This window comes from Dama dama, chromosome 5, assembly GCF_033118175.1.
Source record: "Dama dama isolate Ldn47 chromosome 5, ASM3311817v1, whole genome shotgun sequence".
NCBI lineage: Eukaryota > Metazoa > Chordata > Mammalia > Artiodactyla > Cervidae > Dama > Dama dama.
In genome coordinates this window covers 36,717,916-36,743,223 of record NC_083685.1, presented here as the reverse complement: position 1 = coordinate 36,743,223, position 25,308 = coordinate 36,717,916, and the positions used below count along the sequence as shown (strand labels likewise).

General features: G+C 38.2%; 1 protein-coding gene and 1 long non-coding RNA gene across 3 annotated transcripts; one reads left to right on the top strand and one right to left on the bottom strand.

Moving 5' to 3' along the window:
* Positions 1–5,062: 5,062 nt before the first annotated feature.
* On the bottom strand, positions 5,063–11,440 carry LOC133055769 (uncharacterized). 2 transcript variants are annotated; one of them, XR_009692699.1, is made up of 3 exons: positions 11,174–11,440; positions 9,934–10,077; positions 5,063–6,090 (listed from the first exon to the last, which is right to left on the bottom strand). It is a non-coding gene; the product is annotated as an uncharacterized LOC133055769 (long non-coding RNA). The 2 variants fall into 2 exon arrangements; XR_009692700.1 differs by having other exon boundaries at positions 5,063–6,161; positions 9,950–10,077.
* IL21 (interleukin 21) lies at positions 10,129–17,738 on the top strand. The gene is made up of 5 exons (XM_061140884.1): positions 10,129–10,422; positions 10,531–10,566; positions 15,199–15,354; positions 17,221–17,298; positions 17,389–17,738. Exons 1-5 carry the CDS (start codon positions 10,276–10,278, stop codon positions 17,410–17,412), a joined length of 441 nt encoding a protein of 146 aa, XP_060996867.1. The 5' UTR covers positions 10,129–10,275; the 3' UTR covers positions 17,413–17,738.
* The last annotated feature ends 7,570 nt before the right edge of the window (positions 17,739–25,308 follow it).

Below are 25,308 nucleotides of genomic sequence, written 5' to 3'. Positions count from 1 at the left end.
CCATCATCAAAAACCTACAAACAATAAATGCTGGAGAGGATGTGGGGAAAAGGGAACATTCACTCCTACACTATCGGTGGGAATGTAAACTGTTACAGCCATTAAGGAGAATAATACGGAGATTCCTTTAAAAATCTAGGAGCAAATCTACCACATGACCCAGCAATCCCACTACTGGGCATATACCCTGAGAAAGAAACAATTTTATTTTTTTCATTCGCCGAATACTTTTATTTATTTATTTTTAAAATTAATTTATTTAATTGTAGGCTAATTACTTTACAATATTATAGTGGTTTTTGCCATACATTGACATGAATCAGCCATGGGTGTACATCTGTTCCCCATCCTGGACCCACCTCCCACCTCCCTCCCCATCCCATCCCTCAGGGTCATCCCAGTGCACCAGCCCTGAGCACCCTGTCTCACGCATCGAACCTGGACTGGTCATCTGTTTCACATATGATAATATACATGTTTCAATGCTATTCTCTCAAATCATCCCACCCTCACCTTCTCCCACAGAGTCCAAGAGACTGTTCTTTACATCTGTGTCTCTTTTGCTGTCTCGCATATAGGGTCATTGTTACCATCTTTCTAGATTCCACATGTATGCGTTAATATGCTGTATTGTTTTTCTTTCTGATTTACTTCACTCTGTATAATAGGTTCCAGTTTCACCCACCTCATTAGAATTGATTCAAATGAATTCTTTTTGATAGCTGAGTGATATTCCATTGTGTATATGACCACAGCTTTCTTATGTTCATCTGCTGATGGACATCTAGGTTGCTTCCATGTCCTGGCTATGATAAACAGTGCTGCAATGAACATTGGGGTGCACGTGTCTCTTTCAATTCTGATTTCCTCAGTGTGTATGCCCAGGAGTGGGATTGCTGGGTCATATGGCAGTTCTATTTCCAGTTTTTTAAGGAATCTCCACCCTGTTCTCCATAGTGGCTGTATTAGTTTGCATTCCCACCAACAGTGTAAGAGGGTTCCCTTTTCTCCGCACCCTCTCCAGCATTTATTGTTTGCAGACTTTTTGATAGCAGCCATTCTGACTGGCGTGAGATGGTACCTCATTGTGGTTTTAATTTGCATTTTTCTGATAATGAGTGATGTTGAACATCTTTTCACGTGTTTATCAGCCATCTTTATGTCTTCTTTGGAGAAATGTCTGTTTAGTTCTTTGGCCCATTTTTGATTGGGTCGTTTATTTTTCTGGAATTGAGCTGCAGGAGCTGCTTGTATATTTTTGAGATAAATTCTTTGTCAGTTGTGGAAGCAACAATTTTAAAAGACACATGTACCCCAATATTCACTGCAGAACTATTTACAATAATCAGGACATGGAAGCAACCAAGATATCCATCTACAGACGATTGGATAAAGAAGATGTGGTACATGTATACAATGGAATATTATTATACTCAGCCATAAAAATGAATGAATTTGAGTCAGTTCTAGAGAGGTGGATGAACCCAGAGCCTGTTATACAGAGTGAACTGAGTCAGGAAGAGAAAAACAAATATCATATATTAACACATATATATGCAATCTAGAAAAATGGTATTGATGAACATATTTGTGGGGAAGGAATGGAGATACAGATGTAGAGAACAGACTTGTGGCTATAGCGGGGGAAGGAGAGAGTGGGACAAATGAAGAAAGTAGCATCAATGTATATACACTACCACGTGTGAAGTGGATAGCGAGTGGGAAGCTGCTATATACACAGGGAGCCCAGGCTGGTGCTCTGTGATGACCTAGAGCGGGCAGGGGAGGGAGGCTCACCAGGGAGGGGATATGTGTATAATTTGGCTGATTCACACTGTTGTATGGCAGAAACCAATATGACATTGCAAAGCAACTTTCCTCCAATTAAAAAATTAATAAAGTCTGAATCTATAAGATAAATGTCCAAGTTAGTCATCAAAACAACCAGCTGTAAAATTAGATTCTGTTTACACTTCACTGTGGAATTTACTTTTCACCATTTGGGACAGTATGAGGGGGGAAAAAAATCTCTTAGTTTAAGAATAGTTTCTATGGTTAATATTAGTTCTGTATCTTTTATTTTTAGATTATTGTTTTTTACTTGAATCTGCAGAGTTGTTAGAAAAAGTGGAATAAATTACTGAGGTAATCAAAAAATAAATACATGTAAATAACTTAAATCATATTTTGGCTATTAAGTTGTTAAGATAATTGATTTTCTTAGTTGATTTTGTCTATGCTACTCACAATCCAAATGATTACAGGGGTCTACTCACTTATTTCTCTCTTCTTGTATGGGTATAAAATACCAGAAAACCAATTTACGCTGTACCAGGGTGGGTAAAATAAATGAAAGACAGGCAATTGGATAGTCCAACTCAGACTGGAAACTGAGTTAATTATTTAATTAACTCTGACTATATATATATATTTACATTTTGGATACCACCAAGAATAATTCTGCAAAAGGACTCCTTACTTCACTCCAAATCCACATGTCAGAAGCATCACCAATATGGTTTAATCCCGTTATGCGGTCTCTTGAGCTGCAGAGGCTATTCTGTTATAACCCAAAGGCGTCGGCAATGGAGGCAGTTTCCTTTTGTGGAGAGAAGTGGTCCTCCAGTCACTTCATTGTTATTCAACTTTGTGGTGCCTTGGTTTCGTCATCTGTGAAAAGGGATAATCATAGTACCTCATTTCATGTTGTTGCTTTAAATGAGACAATGTCTGCGAAGCACTTAACTATATGTGTCTGCTCTAATAATATTATCTTTTTGACTGGTCTAAGATTTTCTCCAGAGAAACCCCACTCACTTTATTATCAATAGAAGTGGCTCTCAGGTGCAACTATTCTTCAGTTTAAAAGCTGATTTTAGGGATCGGGATTGGGAATACATGTAAATCCATGGCTGATTCATATCAATGTATGACAAAACCCACTGGAAAAAAACAACAACAAAAAAAAGCTGATTTTAGGGCAACCTTGGCATTAATTGAGCAGATCTCACAGAGTTTGTGTTTTCCTGTTGTCCACTTTGTTAATCAGTCAATTTTGTTTATGAAGCTACCATGTATACCAGATATGGAGAGTCCATATTTAAAGAGTGCAAGTAAAATAAAACACTCAGCACTAAAACTGTCGCAAACACAATCGACAATTGATGGCTCAGATGCCACGTTAGGGTTCTCCAGTGCCTTGTTTCCCTGAGAGTGGTATACGATTAGACTTACGTGTATATAATAATTATACATCATACCCAACTTCGTTCTAAAACAATGGTATTCAGGTAGCCCATGAATCTATTGATGTGTGGGCCACTGTTTATAAACTGACTAATTTTTGACCATATAAATATTATTCATACTTTCAAAAAAGTATGTAGCTAGCCTTATGAGGAATTAAATGTGGATTCATTTAAAAGTACTCCTGAAATCAATGACTTTTTGGCATTAGAATTCTTCAAGCTAAGACTAAACCAATTTCAATCACTTATTATTATAAAAGGTGAGGCATTTTTGATACCAAATAGGAGCTTATGTCATAAAATGTAAGATTCTAAGATCCAGTAACATAAAAGCAAAATCTCTGTATGGCAAAGACACCATGGAGAAAATAATTTAAACATGTTTAACATATCTTTAAGAGAGAAAGAGCCCTTACAGGTAAGAAACAACCCAATATATGGACAAAGAATATGAACAAGGCTTTTCACAGAAGAAAACAAAAAAACACTGATAATAAAGATATGAAATATGTCAAACTTAACATATTGATCAAAGAAAGGCAAACCCATGATAGGATACTAATTTTTTTTTTGCCTTAGCATAATGGCAAACATTTAAAATATTCACAATATAAAGCATTTGTGAGAATGGAGGGGGAAAGGAAACTGTATTATCAGTGGGAGTGTAAACTGTTTTGACATGTTGGAAGGCAACTTGACAGTTCCTGTCAGATTTTAAAAGGATATAATATTTCCACTCAGAGAGTGAAATGTGGGATATGTATCTAAAAGAAATATAGTCACAAATGCTAAAGACATAGAGGTTTAAGGATATTCATTGTAGTGCTGTTTGTAGGAAATAAAAATTGGAAATAATCTAAATGCCTATCACCAGGGTTATAAATAAATAAATTATAATATAGCCATACAATGGAATATTAACCTCCTATTTAAATAAGACAGCCCTATGTGAGAATACTGTATGGATCACTGTCCCTGACATATTGTTGACTGAAAAAGAAAAGTTGTAGAATATGTATGTGCTGTGCTTAGCCACTCAGTCGTTTCTGACTCTTTGTGACACCATGGATTGTAGCGCACCAGGCTCCTCTGTCCATTGGATTCTCCAGGCAAGAATCCTGGAGTGGACTGCCAAGCTCTCCTCCATGGGATCTTCTTGACCTAGGGATCAAACCCAGGTCTCCCACACTGCAGGCAGATTCTTGGCCGTCTGGGCCACCAGGGATGCCCAGAATATGTATGATAAGATTAAATTTTTTATGTAAAAAAAGCACATTTTTTCCTGTCTATATCTTTGTTTCTTTTTCTATTCTTCTCTATCTCCATCTAAAATTCAAATTCCTTCAATATGTACGTTTATATCTATGCCTCTATATGTTCTAACTACTTACATAAAGAATATACGATACTTCATAAATTCTCAAGAGTGCACCTAGAAAGTGAAAATTAGGGAAAAAAGGGGAGCAATTTTATCTTATTGTATTTCTTTAGAAAAAAAAAAGAAGCAATTTTAAATTTTGCTTTTTACTTTACACAGTTATGTGTATTTGAATTCTTTGTTTTATGACACACATGTATTACTTTTGTAAATACAAAGATTAAAAGTAACAATTTTCCCCAAATGTTCCTCATCCCTAGAAACAGAAATGTCTGTTCAGAATGAGTGAGACATTCAGCCTTCAGACTCCTTTCTCTGATATCCTGACACAGCCCCTTGGAAGATGTGGGGAGAAGGTTCCTATGAGTGAGAAACTCAGCAGACACTTTAGGAAGAGGACACATGGACAGCAAAGGCCAATATTGTATTTTTTTATTTTCACGACAGTGTATTGGGAGATGCAGGGTCAAGACAGATGTTTATAGCCACTTCTCACCCTAGGGAAGGAAACAGGTGCAGATCTTGAGTCCAAAGACAATAGCATTCCTTTGATCAGAGCTATTGGGCAGGAGACTAGGGAGGCTGGTGGAAATTGTCATATCTCGTGAGGTACCAGGATGGAACTTGGTTGAACGGTTGGATCTTCTGAGTCTTTTTCTCCATACTTTGTGCCTGACGGTCATGGTATGATGGACGTGCGATCTGTAGCCTCACTGATGGGTGTCACGGTCGCCTAAAGATAAGCCGTCTACCTTTGGCCTATAGAATGGCACCTATTACAATAACGTCTGTAACTCTAAATACCAGAGACCGCTCTTGGCAGAGTTTGTCTGGCAGGATATCTAATTCTACCCATGAAAGGCCAAGGCAAGTGAAAGCAGAAAGGGAATACTTGACACCCAGTGGTCACAAGGAAGAGCTGTGCAGACAGGGCAAGAGAGCTGGGCACAAAGAGTAACCAGCGCCATCTTAGACCCAGCACGTCTCTCCCAGGCAAAACTGTGACCTAACTGCACTCACTTCAATCATACTTCAACCCCTCCTTCCCTTTCTTCCTCTCACCCCCAGCCTGCTCTCCTTGGCTGGAAGCCTTCCTTCAGTGCCCTGGCCTCCTTCCTTCCCTGACCAGGTGGTCTATAAGCATAGTCCATTCAAGAAAATTCTTGAAATGTGTCTGTGAATCCTCTTGGGTGGGTGACTGAAGGTTCATGCTTTCATGGTGACGACCTGGGTTATATTCCTGGGAAGAGTACATGTAGCAGAATCCACCACCTCACTCCAAGGTACTAAACAACCATGGAAGTGAAGTGAAAGCAGTGGGCTTGTTACACAAGTGTGGCTTCAGCCAGATTGTTGCCCCTTCATTAATCCTGCCACACCAGCAGCTGCCACTTCTGTGCATAATGCCGTGGGGGCGCTGAAGAAGCATGGATCCGCACTGCCCTTCACAGAAGCCTCTGGCGCCTAGAAAATAAAAGAAGCAGCTGCCTGACATTTCCAGGGAGAAGCAGATGAAATTTAAGGTTTTCTTCTTCCTACAAACATAAACACAAAAATGTGTAAACAATTTCAGAAGGCTCACGGAAGCCAAGATATGCTCCCCTGCGCTAATGGGAAAGGGCCAGGGAGGAGCTGCACCACCAGGGTTTTAAAAATCTGGGCTCAGATGAAATGTGTGAGTCACTCAATTGTGTCCACTCTTTGCGACCCCATGGACTGTAGCCCGCCAGGCTCCCCTGTCCATGGGATTCTCCAGGCAAGAATACCAGAGTGGGTTGCCATTTCCTTCTCCAGGGGATCTTCCTGATCCAGGGATTGAATCCAGGTCTCCTGCATTGCAAGCAGATTCTTTACCATCTGAGCCACCACGGAGGCCGAGCTCAGATGGGATATGTGTAAAAATGAGAAAGAAAGAATTTGTTTTTCATTCTTTCTCCTTTCCTCCATCATACCCCCTTCCTCTCCCTCCTTAGGACTGAATCCTTGATCCTAGCCTTGCTCTTCATCTGGATGTAACTAGATGCTGTTGAGACTTAGTGTGACACTTTCAGATAAAATACAGTCAGTTCTGCTATAATAGGACATACACTTTTCTAAAAACCAAGTGCACTATATAAAATCGCACAATAAACACCACAGAGCTTATGGGGGAAATAGGATTAAGGGCATAACACTGAGATTCTGTCAGTGATAAAAGATGAAAGGAACCTAAGGAAGAAAGACATCAGTCTTACACATGTTAAATGGTTAAGAAACACATAAATACTATAGTAAATATGGCGTTTTGCCTTGGAAAAGACCTGAGGTTTGTTCATGGAGGTGAATGCAGGAAGAGTCGCAGCTACAGACTATTGAGAGATGGCAACGAAGGCTTCCCAGGACAGAAAGCTGTTTTAACAGCAGATATGGACAGTTAGCTGCAGAGTGTTTGAAATGTGTGTGCATTTTTTATATTCCTAAATGGCCCAGTTCAGCTGGATTCTGCATTTACCTAGCATTTCTTGCAGACAAAATCACATATGAGGAAACACAAAATTCTGGTTATACTCAAATTGTGCCCTGGTATATTTGTCACGGTGGGATAAATTCTCATTTTCAATACAAATATTATGGCAGGACTGACTGAATCTAAATTAAAAAAAAAGATTACAATCTAAAGAGTTAAAAAACCATTAAGACCACAATGAAATGACGCTGTAAAAGGTAGCAATAAGTTAGTATTTCTAAGCAGAGAATACATAACTCATGTAAATCTAATCATTCTAAGATCTGTCTCAACACAGTGATAAATTCTAGCACAATGCAAATTGGGCTCCATAGCTTTGAAACACGCTGTCGCTCTTGAGTGAGCCCTCTCAGCACCAGGAAGAAGTTGTTAAAAGACACCCAGACTTCCTGGAAAGTCCTCATCGGACATTCTTCTCCCTTATATCCCATACCCAAAGGTAGCTACACTAATCTTACTTTCCTCTCTTCTTAATGATTCCTGATCCCCTCTATCTGCACCCCAACAGCCCAGCAAACCAAATTCCAGCCTTTATTAGTTCTCTCCTAATCACCTTTTCCTTCCTTTCTCATTGCTTTTCCAAAAGTAAAAACTCCACACATAGGTGTGTTACTTTCCTATTACTACTGTAACGAACTACCACAAATTCGGTGGCTTAAAGCAACCCAGATTCATTATTTTACAGTTTTGGATGTCAGAAGTCCAAAATGAGCTTAAAGGGGCTGAAATCATGGTGTTGGTCACATTTCTTCCAGAGGTTCTAGGGAAGAACCTGCTCTTTGTCTTTCCCAGCTTCAGGAGGTCTTTGGCTTCAAGCCTCATATCACTGTGACCTCTGCTTCTGTCATCACATTTTTCGTGACTTTGACCCACCCCCTCCAACCCCACCACTTCCTCTTACAAGGACCCTTGTGATTACTAGGTCACATGGATAACCAGGAGAATCTTCCTCCCAAGATCCTTAATTGAATCACACATGTAAAGTCCCTTTGATTACCTTGATGGTAACATATTCACAGGGATTAGGATGTGGACATCTTAGGGTGCCATTATTCAGCCTACCATACCAGCAGTGATATTCAAAATGCTTAACAACTGAAACGCTACTTAAAGCAGGGGATCTGACTCTCAGAAAGGTCTTGGGTCTTGATGTTAGAGTGAGACTGTGCAGATTCTGGCATGCTGGTTGATGGACTGTGGAGGGCCAGGAGGTCTAGGCTGATGGTGAGGCACTCCAGAGTTGGGACAAGCGATTCTCTCTAAGCAGCACTAAAGACTTCAAAACTTTTTTATGGCAAATACAGCCACACCCATGCATTTTGGCTGATCTATCTGTGCTCTTCCTTCCATGGATCAGCTTAGCTTCTCTAGGCTTTTATAAATTTTCCTCTCTACCCTCATCCATGATCAGCACACATATCTTCTGAGATTTTATTGTGTGATGTACTTGGCCCTCTTTCCCCTGAAATGTCTAGTTAAGCCTCATTACAACCCTATGATTAGATGCTATACTTATCTTCCTTGTGCAATAACATATCTAGGGTCATATGTACAACAATTAACATGTAACTCATTGTTAGGGCCTGGATCTGAATTCAAGCACTATGCTTTAGAAATTGGGCTCTTAACCACTGTGGTTAGTATCTTCAAGAAGACTCACGTCTCTTTAACAAATAAAGAAAGCATGAACAAAGCTGATGCGGGCAATGTTGAGGTGCAAAGTGGCAACCCCAAGTCCAAATGCAGTTCATGGGTTTATACATCAACCCGACCGTATAGAATTTAATGATTATAGAGGGGACTTCTTGATCACATGGTAAGATTTTTATTACTCTGTAGGACCAAACCTGAATACTCTTGAATAGATATTCTATAGTATAAAGATTAAAAACAACCTTCAAAGCAAGTCCAAAGTCCAATATATCTTAGACACATAACATTTTAGAAAAAAGTATAGCTATAAGAATGTGATGAAATAGATGAAATAGATGGATAAAAAAATCCATAGCCAAGAGTTTTATTGTAAGACCCAATTGACTGTGCTACAATACTACTTCCATGATTCTATAATATCATATTCAGCTTTCTCAAATGAGTAAAGAGTAGCAGTGACAGGAGAAGACGCAGAGAGGAGGATGACAGAACCACTTGTGGACTTTGAGCCTTTCATTAATCTCTATCTGATCATAGTTAGAAATGTATTGTTCATACCCAGAGAAAATGATATCTAACAGAAATAAGTAACACTACTCAAAGAAAAGAAGAGTCGCAGATATTTTTGGATTTTGCTGTTTGAAATAAAATTTTGGTTTGGAGAGGAATGAGTATTAGCCTTTTCATTCACTTAATTGTTGCATTATTTTTTAATGAAGGTAGGATGAAATCTTGATTGGGGATGGAATAATATGTATAAATCAGATGGCTAAGTAGAGTGTTAAAGGCTGAAATTAATGTTACTTAAAGATGCTTGGGAGCAGAGTTGGAAGCACATTCTACTTTAAACCGTTTAATCTGATTAAGAAACTAAAATATTCTTGCTAATTTGGAAAATACACTTGATATTTAAAATTTCCTAAAAGGTAGCTGTCCTCCTACCTTTGTGATGGATTATTGGATGATCTCAGTCAAAAAGCCTAGTTATTACCATAAGAAAAAGTCCTGCAAGAAAGCACATGTTGCCACTTTACTCATTATTGAAGTGCCCTTATGACTGTCAGAGAAAACAGGTAAGATGCTAGGGGGGGCAGAGAAAGAGAGATCAAAGTGTTTTGTTTACTTCTTTGAAATCTTGTAGTACTTACTATTTACTGTGCATACCTCTTGATTCATGCTGAAAATTGGAATTCACCCATGTCTCTCTTTTTCCTGTCTAAGATGCAGATTGGGCACATTTTGTTAACTCCATCAATCCCTGCCCCCACGCATTAGCACATGCACACGTATACCTAGCCAGTGGAAAAGAAAAAAGAGTTACTCACATTCATCCATTTTACAAAGATTTCCAGGCTGCAATGGGAGGGCTTTACCTCTCCCTGAAGGATGAATAAATAGGTAGCTTTTCTGACAACCTGTTCACAAACTGAAGTGAAAACTGAGACCAAGATCTTGCTCTACTGGCACTTGTGAGATCCACTCCTGGCAACATGGAGAGAATAGTCATTTGCCTGATGGTCATCGTCTCTGGGACTGTGGCCCATAAGTCAAGCTTCCAAGGGCAAGATCGCCTCTTTATTAGACTGCGTCAACTTATAGACATTGTTGATCAGCTGAAAAACTATGTGAATGACTTGGTAAGGCCATACTTGGCACAACAAAATTCAAATAATATTCTTCAGTTACTATAAAAGGAGCTTTTTGACTTATAAAAATAACTCAGAACTAATTTTCTTTTGCTGTAGGATCCTGAATTTCTGCCAGCTCCAGAAGATGTAAAGGTAAGACCAGTTGAATTTGTTTGTGAAAATGCATTTGATAAAAGTTTTTAAATCCAATTAAGGAAGGCATTAACATGATTATTTAGAAATAGACTTAATATCAATGAATTTTGTGGTTTAATAATTAGTTATTTAATAAATACATTTACTATATAGTTATTTCTAATTCCAAATATTCATTGATTTACCAACAAGCCAACCTATAAAACACTACATACCTTATATGATATATTTTTATCTTCAAGTATCTCTACCAAGTAGTACTGTTGAGACAGAAAAACAAAACTAGAAAATAAATCTATACTATGATCATTTTCTGAACAATGACCAAGCAATTACATTTTAAGAGTCTGTGCATAAAAGTTCTTGAGCCTTCTTTGTAAATCTATGAAACATAGACACAAACTATAGAAGCAGGACTCAGTTTTTGATAATTAGAAAGGAAGGGAGAAAGAAAGAAAGGCAGAAAGGAAGGAAGGGTAAAAGGGAGAGAAAGAGAGAAAGAAGGAATAAAAAGAGAAGGAAAGAAAGAATAGATTACAGAACAGCATGGAGGAATACTGGTGTGGAAATCAAGGCTATTCTATAGAATATAATTCCCATATACCTTGGACTGAATGGGTCTTGTCTTTGGCCTTCGGTGAGGTCTTTTGAAAAGACAATTTTCAACAACTCATCCCGTTCTCTTAAGCCATTTGAATCCATGAGGTCCCAGGAAGAAGAGGCGTAGCATGTAGTTCAAGAGTAGTGTGTGCTGATCTTTCCCTTGGTAACTTCTATCTAGTCTTAAGGTTTGGTATCCTGAGGATATAAATGCATTTGGGGGAAACAGTTTTACTGTCACAGAGCTTTAACTGCATAAATTAGAATAACTATAAAAGTACTACCAGTAATTAGGACACTACAAAGGGGAGACTTATGAAGATACATTGCAAAGAAAACAATTATCGTAAATGACTGTGTAAAAGTTTAGAAAGTGAATGAGTCACAACTATTGCTTTTCTCTAAAATTCACTCTCTGTCTCTGAGCCTAACCACTCTCATTTACTAAGTCCTTTTCTAATAAGCAGCACCTAAAATGAAAGTAGCACATTCAGCTTATTGGAAAGACTTCTTCAAAAAGACTGTTTCTTAATGTCCTAATTATCAAAACATGTGTTTGTCAGCATCTCATGTCCTTTGTCTAACTGCTGTGGTTAGAGTCCTTTCTGGAGTTTCTTAGCTGCAGTCTATGACTTGCAAAATAAGAACGATATCCCATTTTCTAACTTGAGTTGATCCAGTGGATACTCTATATGCTTTGTTAAAGCAGATGTTTTTGATCTTATATCATAATGACAGGATTTTGTCTCAGTGACATTGTATCTATCTAATAATCAGATCAAGCAATGCTAGCTATGATACAACTGAATAATGGTATAACTAAGATTTTTAAGCCATGCTGGCAAGCAAACCCAGAAGAGAAGAAAATAGATCAAGGTCATAGCAGCATTATATCAAGTTTTTCAGGACTTGCGTCACAGCAGAGTCTATCAGAGATTTTAAAAGATTAAAAAGTTCAATGAAAATAAATTCATTAAAATGTTGCATATAAATGTTGACAGTGATTATCTAAGGTTGCTAATTGGCCTCACCAGGTATCTTTCTTTCTCTTTCTAATTATATAACCAGTGGTCCTCATCTGGTGGTGACTTTGCCCTCTGAGAACATCTGGCATTATCTGGAAAAATTTCTGGTTGCCACAGTTGTGTGTGTGTAGGTTTCTATTGGCATCTAATAGGTAGAGGCCAGGGATGCTACTAAACATTCTAGAATGCACAGGATAGCCCTAACAACAAAGAATTATCCATCCCCAAATGTCAACAGTGATACTGCTGAGAAACCCTGATATAAACCTAGTTTGTAAGCGGGACAAAGGTAATTTTACCCCATTGGCAAAACTTCCTAGTGTGAATGGCCAGGGCTTTCTTTGGGGAAAAAAAAAAAAAAACTACATAGGTCAAAAGGAAACTGTAAGGAGGCAAGTATTTTCAAATATTCAATTGCAGTCAATAAAGTCAAGTGCATCTACTTGCAAAAGCAGCACTTGACTGTTCTCTGGCTAAAGAGAAGAGTGGTTACTCTTGCTTTTGATTTCCTCACTGCTTCCTCTATTCTGCAAAACTAATGCTTCCAGGTGTTAAAGGATGAGGGAAGCAAAGCCTTGCCCTCTGAGTCTGCAAGGCCCAGCAAAGGAAAGCAGTGGTTCTGCTCCCAGATGGGGGTGCTGCACATGAACTCAGGGTCATCCTGAGTGACAGGGCATCTGCAGCAGCCTGAATCAAGATTAGCCTCTCTACTCCCCGCCTCAGTGCATCCTTAAAGCAGCTAGCAGGGCAGCCTCTCTGCTTCTTTTCCTGTGTGAGGCTGCCTTTGATGTGCATCTGAAGCCGAATCCAGCAGCTGTTTGTCCTGGACCACAGACTGCCAGGGACAGCTGTGCTGCTTGCAGAAAGCATAAAGCAAAATTCCACTGTGTACTGACACAGGTGAGCGAGGAGGCGCAGCAGAGATAGCACAGCCGCATCAGTAGGGGCATCGGTGTCCAGATGCCATTCTGAGGTATTCAGAAAGTCTTTCTCAGGTGCAAAATCTTTGCTCACTTGTCTTGACCACTCTTGGCAATACTGTCTTGAGGGAGTTCATTTCGTAGGCCCCTACACTTCTTTGGAACCTAATTTTCTTTCAACATACACATGTTAATGTTAACTCAGCAAAATGGGCCTCTGTGAGAAATGCTGGTTTCTCAGATCATCACGGATGAAGCAGTTAGTGTTTTCAGTTTCAGCTGGAAAATTTACCTCTTTAAATATGAATATTATTTTTTTCCAGTAAGTTAAGCCGGTTGTGGTCAAAAAGAAGAGAAAAGAAAAAACTTCAACAAACATGAACATGTGGTTTTCAAGGAAAAAAAAGTGCTATAATTAACATTTATAAATAGTTTCTATTAAATAAGCATTTTGGCAAACATATGTAAAGGACATTATTTCACCCTTATGACAGGCAAGCCGCTCTGATATAAGGAAACCAGATAAGCTGGTTCTCGGCTTGTGGCTACGTATGCAAAGCAAATCTGATGGGGTTGTGTCTTAAAGGTGCATGTTATTAACCAACATTCATATTGGGTAAGCATATAGGCTGGAAAATGCAAAGCAGGCCAGATGCTATTTTCAGCTGATTGTCCATGGGAAGATTCAGGTAATATTGTTGCATATATGATGGGCCTTGTAGGAGCTGAGAGAAGTTGCAGCTTCTGGATATCTGGCAGCAGCTTCACGCACATTGGTGAAATGAAGATATAGCAACTTTGTCGGGGGTGGGGGAGAATAGCATCATATACAAACATGTGCTGAAAGAAAAAATTACCCTGAATACAGGTTCTCAGGTCAGCATGAAAATGATTCCAACAAGTCAGTATACATTTTGTTCTTCCAGTAAATTCCATTTCATTTTCAGTTCAATTTCTAAGATTCTGATTTATTCACGAGCCACTGGTTATTTGACTAAACCAAGAATCAAGGTTTTGATCCATGATCTGCTCAATTCTCCATGCTCTGAGACATTACTCTTACTTTAGAAGGGACAGTCTTCCCTCCCTTGTGGGGGTGGGGGTGGGGAGGGCGCATCTCAAATTCTTTTCCTCAACCACTTGATTCAGGCAGATTCCACCCTGACTGACTTGAGAGTGTGAATGGGATTTTAGAAAAGTCACACATGGTCTATGGTAGGTGGACTCTATCTTAGATGTGGAATGTACCATCCGAGGTAGGCACCCACTTCATTTCCCCAAAGAAGGGGTGTTAAACTCACTTAATTCATTTGTCCACTCTGCAAATATTTGTTGAGCATTCACTAGCATTCACTATACCAGGCATTGTACAGAAAAGGTGCTGTTCAAGACATGTATGCCACTATTAGAAACGCCTATGTACACTGAGGAGAGAAACCGACCAATGAAACAATTTTTAAGCAGACTACCACAGCATAGGGGCTTCCCTGGTGGCTCAGATCATAAAGAATTTGTAATGCAGGAGACCCAGGTTTGATTCCTGGGTTGGTAAGATCCCCTAGAGAAGGAAATGGCAACCACTCCAGTATTCTTGCCTGGAGAATTCCATGAACAGAGGAGCCTGGTGGGCTACAGTCCATGGGGTCACAAAGAGTCGGACATGACTGAATGACTAACACACCATAGCATAACTCACCTAAAGCTGCCACAAGCCATAATGTAACTCTTAGAGTGTCATAATTTATAAAGTGTGTTCTGCAACCAAACTAACCCTCCCAGAAACACCAAAAGTTCTGCTCAACACACAAACCTCAAAATGACATTAGAAAGATAGAACCATGGCAAAGTGAGGCTCTATCTTCTTGTCTGTGAGACAGGGAAACGTCCTCTCACCCCCAACATGGGGAAATTTCACATGATAAGAGTCTCCTCTTCAGCCCAGATTAAGTAGGACATGAATCATTCCTTATTTTCCTGCTGAAATGAACGTGATCCAAGGCACTGCTGGAAAAAAGGATTGGGAAGGCAATTTTTACTTTCTGAATTACTTTTATTAACCTGCACACAAATAATTTCTCTTTCAGAGACACTGTGAGCGGTCAGCTTTTTCATGTTTTCAGAAGGTTCAACTAAAGTCAGCAAATAATGGAGACAATGAAAAGATAATCAACATATTAGCTAAACAGCTGAAGAGGAAACTACCTCCCACAAATGCAGGGAGAAGACAGAAACATGAACTAGTAAGACTGTCGTTTGTCATCTATCTTATTTGTACTTATTAACTATATCTATTACTTTACACAATTTCATACACACACACACACACACACACACACACACACACACACACACACATGCAGCCAGAGCCTCCAGTGCCTTCCTTCCAGTTACATGTTATACCTTATCATATAGAGTGTTTTGAGAAGTGAAATCACCTCTTTTTAGTCTACAGACTTGAAAGTACTAATAGCCAATTAGAATTTGCTAACGGTCTCTGGTAGCTGAAATAAGTTAATACAGCATTCTGAGGTGAGGCAGTCATTAGGCAGAGGATCCAATTGTGACTTAAGAATTAAAAAATATTCTCCTCTCATCATATGATCATATATAACTTGCAATTTTATTAACAAGACCTAGACCCTAGCTTTCCTACAAGAAAAGAAATAGCCTTCAAGACACCAGGATAAATCTCAATCTCTGCCTTCCTCTTTTAAAGAATATTACCATCCTATATAATTGCAGAGTCAGTGCTACCTTTAAAGTGATAGACCCCATTATTTGGCTAGGGAATTTCAATATTCCCTAGTTTTGGGGGTCCTGAGAACCTTTTGTATATTTCCTCTTATGCCAGCTCATGAGCAATGCTGATAATCTCATGAGTAATTCAAGCACTAATCAAAACCAGTGGATGAACACTTAAGATAAATTACTAGAATTTTTTTGTCTCCCTCTTCTAAGGGATTGCACATATGGGCAAATGAACTCTTAATTACAATATCAAAATGATTTTTATTTCCTTTGATTGCTTGGCAAGGTTAGAATGTGAAAAGTATCTCTCCAAAACTTTTCTCAGGAAGAAAAGAGCTGAGCCTGTCTCTGAAACAAATATCAAAGATACAAAACGGTAGTACTGGCAGTGACCTTAGAACTATTCAGTGAGGCACCTTCATTTGATAGATGGGAAAGTGAGACCAAGGATGTTAAGTGACTTGTCCCAAGCCCCACAAATATTAAGTGCCAGAATGAGAATTAGAACTTAAATCTCTTATCTTTCAAATATCTCTCACCACAACTTCAAACTGGCTTTAGAGATGCTAAACAGCAAGCAATGGTCTGGTGTCTGGAATTCCAATAGGAATAGGATAAAAAACATAAAAAAGATTTTTTTAAAAAAGAAATATAACTGGGCAATACACATATAAAGAATTGTTTAATCTCCTCATGAACAAATAAATGCAAGTTAAGAAAAGAAATCCTATTTTTTTCCAATTAAAAATTTTTAACAATGCCCAATAATGGTAAGAATGTTCTATGTGAATAGAGATAAAATAGTTTAATAATGTACCTCAAAAGCCTTAAAATATTTTATCCTTTTAACTTAATTTATTAATTCTACTTTTAGTAGTTTATTAAACAAAATAAAGAAGTTTATGAGAAATTACTCATAGATGTTCTCTGCAGCACTATATACAATAGTGAAAAGTCAGGAGCAATCTATGTGTCCAAAAATAGTAACACTTCAGTCCTATGTATGAATACAAAGCAACCATTATGGGCTATATTTTTGAAGAATATTTAATATGTAGGAAATGCTTGTGATATGTTAAGCGTAAAAAAGGCAAATTAATAACCAGTGTAAACATAAATGTGAAGAAAAAAATTATCAAGAGGACATATGTTAAAATATTGCAGTTATTATCTCCGAGATTAGGATGTCAAGTGATTTTTCTCACTGTTATTTTCTGAACTATTTCACGTGGTTCTCAAATTTTTTTTCAGTGAACATGATTTATATCTCTAATTGGAAAACATAAAATTTGAATGAACATTTTATTGAGTAGGAAAAATGTTTTAGAGAAAATTATTACTCTTTCATTGATTTCTAGACATGTCCTTCTTGTGATTCTTATGAGAAAAAACCACCCAAGGAATACCTAGAAAGACTGAAATCACTCATCCAAAAGGTATATAACAAATTACATTTGATTTTCTATTTCTTCCTTACCCAGATGACTTCCTAAGTTGAGGTTACTCATGATATTCTATTTTCACAGATGATTCATCAGCATCTGTCCTAGAACACACGGGATACGAAGGTTCCTGAAGATCTCACTTGAAGCTGGACACTATATTGCATACTTTAAAACAGCAGTGAAACTCACTTCTTGGTATCCCAAGTGGACGAGTACAATGTATTAGTGATGGGGGAACACTCAGATGAGTGTTCAAGGTCAGGATTATTTCTCCAAAATCACTATGCAGTACTTTGGTTTGATCTACACGCTCTGTTTAGTCAACTTGAAAAAATTTTCTACTCAATTTGAGTCTGATTTCCTATGTTATAGATTTCTATGGCTTCTAAAGTTTTTACTTTATCTTACTGCTCACCTATGACACTTCTTGGAGAAGCTTAAAAATTTTTAACCAAAAATTCAGTTTGGGAATTTGTTGATCTTATATTAACCTTGATCTTGATTGCAAAAAGAATGAGGTTTCTGATGATCAGAACTTAAAAGGTGTAATGCCTTCACTCAATCTGAAAAATATAGAAGCATAGGGTGAAAATAAAAGTTGAAGTCTTTGTACTTTTAAGGAAATGAAAACTAAGTGTTTAAAATCGATATCTGAAGAGGTTTTTTTTTTTTTTTAAATCTCAGAATGTCTAACATATAAATATATGATTTATTTATGTACCTGGGGGATAGCTTTACTAGATGGCTCCCAAAATTTTGACTTCTTCATTGGAATCTGTCAAAAGTATTTTAATGCTATACATATGAATGTATTTACGGAATAGACTCTTTTGGACTTTTTTCCTCTAAATGGGTATAATAGTACCTTCCCCAACTCAAGTCCCTTTATAAGTTAACATTCTAAGCCTTTGGAAAAGGCAATTAAAATCGGTAGAGGGACATACTTTAGATGGTCTTCTGGAACTAAACAGAATTTTAAAAAATCTTGCAGCTCTTTTCTTAAATTGTTAGAAAGACTGTATGGGAGTGAGCTTATAATACCAAATGTCTGTTTCCTCCTTCTTTTCTGCTTTTTAAACAGACAGACATTTCATGTTTGTATGCTCTGCATAAGACAAATTCAGTCACTTATACAAAGTCAAGGTCAGAAGACAAATCAGGAGTCCAGGACTCCTAGTAGAAAACAGACTTTTGCATAAGCATCCCAATCTTTACTATCAATCATGGGTAGTAAAAACAAGCAACCTGCTCTAACTGCCATTTCATATCAGTCCAGCAGTTTATTTACATATAAAGTTAAAAACGCTAGAAAAATTAAGTTTTCACTAGAATGTTATAAGCTATTTGAAAATCTCTTATTGTTAAAGTAGCTGTGAGTGTGCAAGAGGATGTTGTATGGAAAATGCTTTATACTCTTAAGAAGAAAATGATCTACTTAAAAATATTTTTTTAACAAGTATAGATAATTTATGGTTCTAAAACATATGTTAGGAATCAGTATTTCATCAACTCTCAAGGAGATGTGTGATCATCAGAAACAGGGTATTCTCTTTTAAATTTTTAAAATGTTGTCACAAAGAAATCATATGCATTGTGATCATAATACACATCTAAACCCTGCCTCAGCATCAGGCCAGGTTATTGGGAAAAAGTGGAAAGTGAGCATGAATTTGACTTGGGAAAGACGGAGTCCTTATTTCTCATTTCTGGCTTTATTTATAGTTGTTGGTTTCTTTGACACTGTGATTTTATATTTAAAACAATGTATTTATTTTGGTGTGTTTACTGTTAAACATCTCTGTTTTAATCCTTTTGACCAGAAATTCTACCTTAAAAGTAAAAATAATTTAATGGGGCGAGTTTTAAACTGAGTTTAAAGACTCAGGTAAAGATCCTGGCAACATCCCAAGGAAAGCAATGCATCAGCATATACAAGATGAAGAAGTGAGACTCAAACTGCTCCATCTTCACTACTCTGTGTTCAAGGCCAGACCTCCAAAAGGATTTGGGGCTGACCTATCACAATTGCTGTTCACCTATGGACAGTGATACAGGAGACCTGAAATCTCACTGGATATGAAGTTATGGTCACTTGCTTAAATTTTTTTTATCTATAGAATGAGGGTGTTGGACTTAGTCTCTAAGGAATATTCTATCTTTTTTGAGCTTTATATGTCTATGAGTCTCTAAAGTTCTGGATACTCTCACAGGAACATCTGACCACAACTCTGAGTAAAACTTTCTACTGAACCGATCATTTGTTCAACATTATTTCAACAGCGTTTTTAGCAACACTTACTGCAGGAACAAGGGATATGTTTAAAAAAAAAATTGGGAAAGAAGGAAAAAAGAAAGAAGGGAGAAAGAAAGAAAGGAAGGAAAGAAATAAGTCAGGAAGAAAAAAGAAAGAGGTTTCTCTAGGTCATGGGGGTTCAGGGAAAATTAATCATGACTTTTACAATTTTAGCTGAAAGTGTCTACTTTGGACACATAAAATTATAGCATTATTATTCTATATTATTTCTCTATTGTATTATTACATTTGCATCTGAAAATTTAGCTTTAATATGAATTATGTACTTTATAACTTAATGATTATTTATTATATATTTGGTTTTAAATGTTTATGTTCATGGCTTCTTATTTAAGACCTGGTCATATTAAATACTACCCAGTCAGTACAACTGTCTTTTGTGATTCCCTGGAAACCTGTAATTTAACAATCTCAGTAGAAAATAAAAGATGATCCTTAGTTTCTGAGAACATGAAATTTTTACATGTATATAATAAAGACAATCTTTTCTCCTTACATACTTTCACTGAAATAGGACTTTCCACTTCCTGCCTCTAGTTCAAGGACACCACTTCTGCGCAGCTCTCCCAGATGGTATGGCAGGTCCAAGAGCAATTGAAGATATCCTTCCTAACACCTACTGCATGCATATTCTTGCACAAAACTCATTTCTCCTTTGAAGTTTGTCCCATCTAGCTTTGCTGTCCCCTTACTTTTTATTGATGATTGTCATCTCCTGAACACTCCTCCATGTTCACTGAGGACTCAGGCATGTTCTTTTCCTGAATCAAATTTATTCCATCACCCAGGGTGACTTCAGTGACTATGAGGAGGATTCCACCAACACTATAGCTTCCCAGAAACTTGAGTGCCTCAGTTTCAAATATGGGCCTCTTTTACCCTATCATCAGATCACTACCATGGCCATGTACCAGACTATAGCACTTAGAACCAGTCTCTGTCTGAAATCTTTATATATAAAACCCCATCACCTACAGTCTCCTTGCTCTCAAACTGCCCTCCTTCTACTAATGTGTCCTAAGACTTAACATGATATCCAGGCCTTCACCCTATTGATTCTCTCAATTTATTAGTTCCCTTCTTTCCCCACTGACCCTGGGCACCTGATCAAACCCTTGAACTTCAGACCCAGCAGCACACACGATCTCATTCTTCTCAAGGACTTGACTACAAACTCCCTACCTGGATGTCTGTCTTGCTTCCCTAATCCAGCTTCAGACACTGGCTTTGGTCCCTTACCTTTGGAGACCCTCATAAACCCCCCTATCTGGCTTACTGGAGTCACTTCTCCACTTCACTCTCAGCTCGAAACACTCACCTGCTTTCAACATCTACCTCCATCTACTCTAGTCCACAGGTTAGTGTGGGCATGGCCTCACTTCATGTGGAAAAGGGAGGTTTGGGTGTTCATGTGAAGTCAACCTCCCTGAAAGAGTAGTCTACACATGTGTCTAGATAATCTCACCTCCTATCCACTTCAAACCATTATCATCTGATTTCTTCCCAAACCACACATTACCAGTGTATCATGAAAGTTGTCCTTTCTCTGATCAACAATGACCTCCAAATCACCCAGCTCACAAACGTGTCTAAATCCTTATTTTACTTGATCTCTTTGTGCCCTTTGCTACCTTTGATTACTCTCTCCTTTCCCTCTTTGACTGTGGAGGCTGCTCTTCATCTTCCTGCTTATTTACCTCTCTGACCATATATTCTCAGTGTCAGCAGTTGGTTTGCTTTCCCGTGGCTCTGCTTGGAAGATAATGTTCTTGAGGATTCTATCCCTGGGCACCTTTTCACTGTAAATCTTTTCCTTCAACAGTCAAATAAGTTCCTATTGTTTTAGATACCCCTGTACATGTCATTGACCCCTAAATCTACAGATAAAGGTTATTCCTCTCTACTAATTTCCAGGTCCATATGGGAGACGTTCAGTTTATCCTCCAGGCTCTTCACCTTTATCTCACATGCCAAAATGGATCTCATCACTTTCCCCAACTTCCACGACCTTCTTTGTTTTCCAGCTCTCCCTGATCTTTGTCATTTCTAGTTTTTTTTATTTTCTTTTTTATTTATTTTTATTGAAGTAACACAGGTTTATAACATTTTATATTTCATGTGTACAATAATATACTTTGACTTATGTATAACCTGTAGTATGCTCACCACCAAAAATTTAGTTTGCATCTGTCACCATACATTTGATCCCCATTACCCATTTCACCCTCCCCCTCCTGCCTTTTCCATTCAAGTACCACTGCTCCTTCCTCTATACCTACGTTTCTGTTTTAGTTTGGTTTTATTTTATCATTTATTTTGGCTTTGGTTTGCTTCTTTGTCTATTTATAGCACGTCTGAGGGAAATCATATGGTATTTGACTTTCTCTGTTGAACTTGTATTACTTAGCATAATACTCTCAAAGTTTATGCAGGTTGCTGAAAAAAAAAAAAAGATTGCATCCTTTATAGGCTGAGTAGCATTCCATTGTATATTATATCTTCTTTATCTGTGCCCCTGTTTCATGGGCACTTAGGTTACATCCATATCTTGGCTATTATAAATAATGCTATGATGGCAGTGTTCTCTAATCTTAATTGATGGGAATGCATCTCCCAGCCTCCAGGACTCTCCCCTTCTCTCTCATACACTATATCCAATTCGCCACTGGGCTTTGCTATTTCTAACTTTTAAGTCCATCTTTTCATTTCTATTTCCTCTGCCATTGCCTTAATTCAGGTTCTCAGCAATGGCTGAGATAAATTTTGTTGGGTTTCTAGCTTCTTGTCTCCTCCTCTTTCCAATCTATCTCTGCATGGCCACCAGAGTGATGTTTTAGAAAACTTAAGTATGATCAAATTCTCCCATACTTAACACTTTTCACTGGCTCTCCCTTGTACGGTGGTAGTGGTTTAGTTGCTAAGTTGTGTCCAAATCTTGCGACCCCATGGACTGTAGCCTGCCAGGCTCCTCTGTTCATGGGTCTCTCCAGGCAAGAATACTAGAGTGGATTGCCATTTCCTTCTCCACTCCCTTGTATAGCCCATGCATGGAGCAGGGGATAGAAAATCCTTTATTATCTACTCCACTCAGCTCCTACTTTGAACTTCACATTCCAGGCAATCTAATCTATTTCTTTTTTCCTAGACATACCACATTTGTTTTATCCCTTTGTGTGTTTTTACTTGCAGTGAACCTCTCCTCTATTATTTTTCCACTGTCTCTTTAGCACCCAGAAAACCCCTTAAGTGTCCATCAATATTCAACATAGTCATCACTTCCTCTAGAAGGATTTCCATCATTGCCTTATTCTATCTCTGTGACAGTGTTGATCTCTCCCCACTTTCAGAAATTGAGCATACTTTGGTTATTAGACTTAATGTGGTATATAGAAATAATACACAAATTTATTGATTTATTTTTCTGCTTCCCTTCCAAGAATATAAGCTCTTTGGCACAAGAAACTGCATTTCACTAGCACAGTGCCTTATGTAAGTTAGATAACCCACAGTAGAAAACAGATGTTTACATAATTGAGTTGAACTGAACCCAACTGGCTCAGTGGTAAAGAATACACCTGCAATGCAGGAGTTGTGGGGTTGATCCCTGGGTCACAAAGATCCCTTGGAGAAGGAAATGGCAACCCACTCCAGTATTATTATTGCCTGGAGAATCCCACGGACAGAGGAGCCTGGCGGGCTATGATCCTTGGAGTCGCAAAGAGCCTGACATGATTTAGCAACTAAGTTGTTGAAATGACAACAAAACACAAATACGTGATTATGCATTGAAATTTCCCTTGACACTTTTCTCTTTCACATTGAATTATCACTAAAGCCAGTGATAATTGACAACTGTTTTCAAAAAATATCTCTAGAATCCAGCTCCCACTTTATCCAGGCCACTACAGATTTCACCCAGATGATCGTAATATCTTCTTAAATAGTTTTCCTGCTTTGGTTCTTGACTTTCACCAAAATCTATTTGCAATAAAGCAACCTGAATGATCCTTTAAAAACTAATCAGAATATGACATCTTTCGGCTGAAAAACCTTCCAAAGGCTCACATCTCACTCATGTAAAGCCAAAGCCCTACAACAGGGGCTACAAGGCCATGTCCCATCTACCCTCATCTCTCTAACCTAATTTTCACGCTTCTTACTCAACTCCAGCCACACTGTCATTGTTTTCCAACACTTTAGCCACATTCCTACCTAAGTCATCCGGACCTTTTTCTCCCTTTGGGATGCTTTCCCACAAATGTCCATGTGGTCTATAGTCTCCTTCATTACCAGGTTCAGTTGTCATCTTCTCTCTACCAGGCCTTCTCTGACTATGGCTGTATTTTAAATTGCAATCCCTCAACACCCCTGCTTTATTTTTCCCCATAGTACTTACCATTCTGGACATATTATTGTTGTTTATTTGCTAAGTTGTATCCAACCCTTTGCAATCCCAGGGACTGCAGCATGCTAGGCTTTCCTGTCCTTTGCTATCTCCCTGAGTTTGTCGAAAATGCAAGTTCACTGAGTTGGTGAGGCCATCAAACCTTCTCATCCTCTGTCACCCCTTCTCTTGCTCTCAATCTTTCCCAGCATCAGGGTCTTTTCCAACTAATTGGCTCTTCACATTAGGTGGACAAAGTATTGGAGCTTCGGCTTCACCATCAGTCCTTCCAATGAGCATTCAATGAATAATCAGGGTTGATTTCCATCAGGATTGACTGGTTTGATCTCCTTGTTGTCCAAGGGACTCTGAAGTCTTGTCCAGCACCACAGTTTGAAAACATCAGTTCTTCATTGCTCAGCCTTCTTTATGGTCCAACGCTCACATCCGTACATGACTACTGGAAAAACCATAGCTTTGACTATACGGATGTTTGTTGGCAAAATGATGTCTCTGCTTTTTAATACATTGTAAGTATTGTCTACATTGTCTAAGTTCATCATAGCTTTTCTTCCAAGGAGCAAGGGTCTTTGAATTTCATGGCTGTAGTCACCATCTGCAGTGATTATGGAGCCCAAGAAAATAAAACTTGTCACTGTTTCTACTTTTACCCCACCTATTTGCATTCCTTTGGGATGTTGTCCTGCCAAATGTCCATGTGGCCCATTGCCTCACCTCCTCATTACCATGTTCAGTTGTCATCTCTCCACCAGGTCTTCTCTGACTAAGGTTGAATTTTAAATTGCAACCCCCTCCATATATACCCCTGCTTTATTTTTCTCCATAGTACTTCCATTCTGGACAAAAATATTTTAATAATTTATGTGTAGAATGTAAGCTTAATTCTACAGAGATTTGGTCTTTTTTGTTTACTGCTGTATATCTGGCATCTAGAGTGATGCCTCGAACATGGAAAGAACTCAGATATTTGTGGAAACTACTGGTGGGTTCTGTGACGGTTGGCAATGAATTTCTGCCATTAGGTTTTTTTGTTTGTTTGTTTTATTTCTAGGAAATGGCTTTTTATTTTCCTGAAGCATTTTCTTGAGATCACCTTCCTACAAGAAGGGGTATTCTGCCCCCACTCCCAGCTTCAGCCACGACAGATGCCATCTGAGTTTTCTCAGGCAGCACAAAGCGACTCAAATTGTCAAAAATAAATAATAAAGAGAAGAGTTAAAAATAAAAAGAGAAGAGCTAATGTAGACCTTTTTGAGGCATCCCTAAAAAAACCTTCAAAAGG

Excerpts from the sequence above, each read along its gene's own strand:
- IL21 (XM_061140884.1), top strand. The coding sequence starts at position 10,276 with ATGGAGAGAATAGTCATTTGCCTGATGGTCATCGTCTCTGGGACTGTG. Across the intron at positions 10,423-10,530 it reads AAAACTATGTGAATGACTTG|GATCCTGAATTTCTGCCAGC; the intron begins GTAAGGCCATAC and ends CTTTTGCTGTAG. Across the intron at positions 10,567-15,198 it reads CAGCTCCAGAAGATGTAAAG|AGACACTGTGAGCGGTCAGC; the intron begins GTAAGACCAGTT and ends TTTCTCTTTCAG.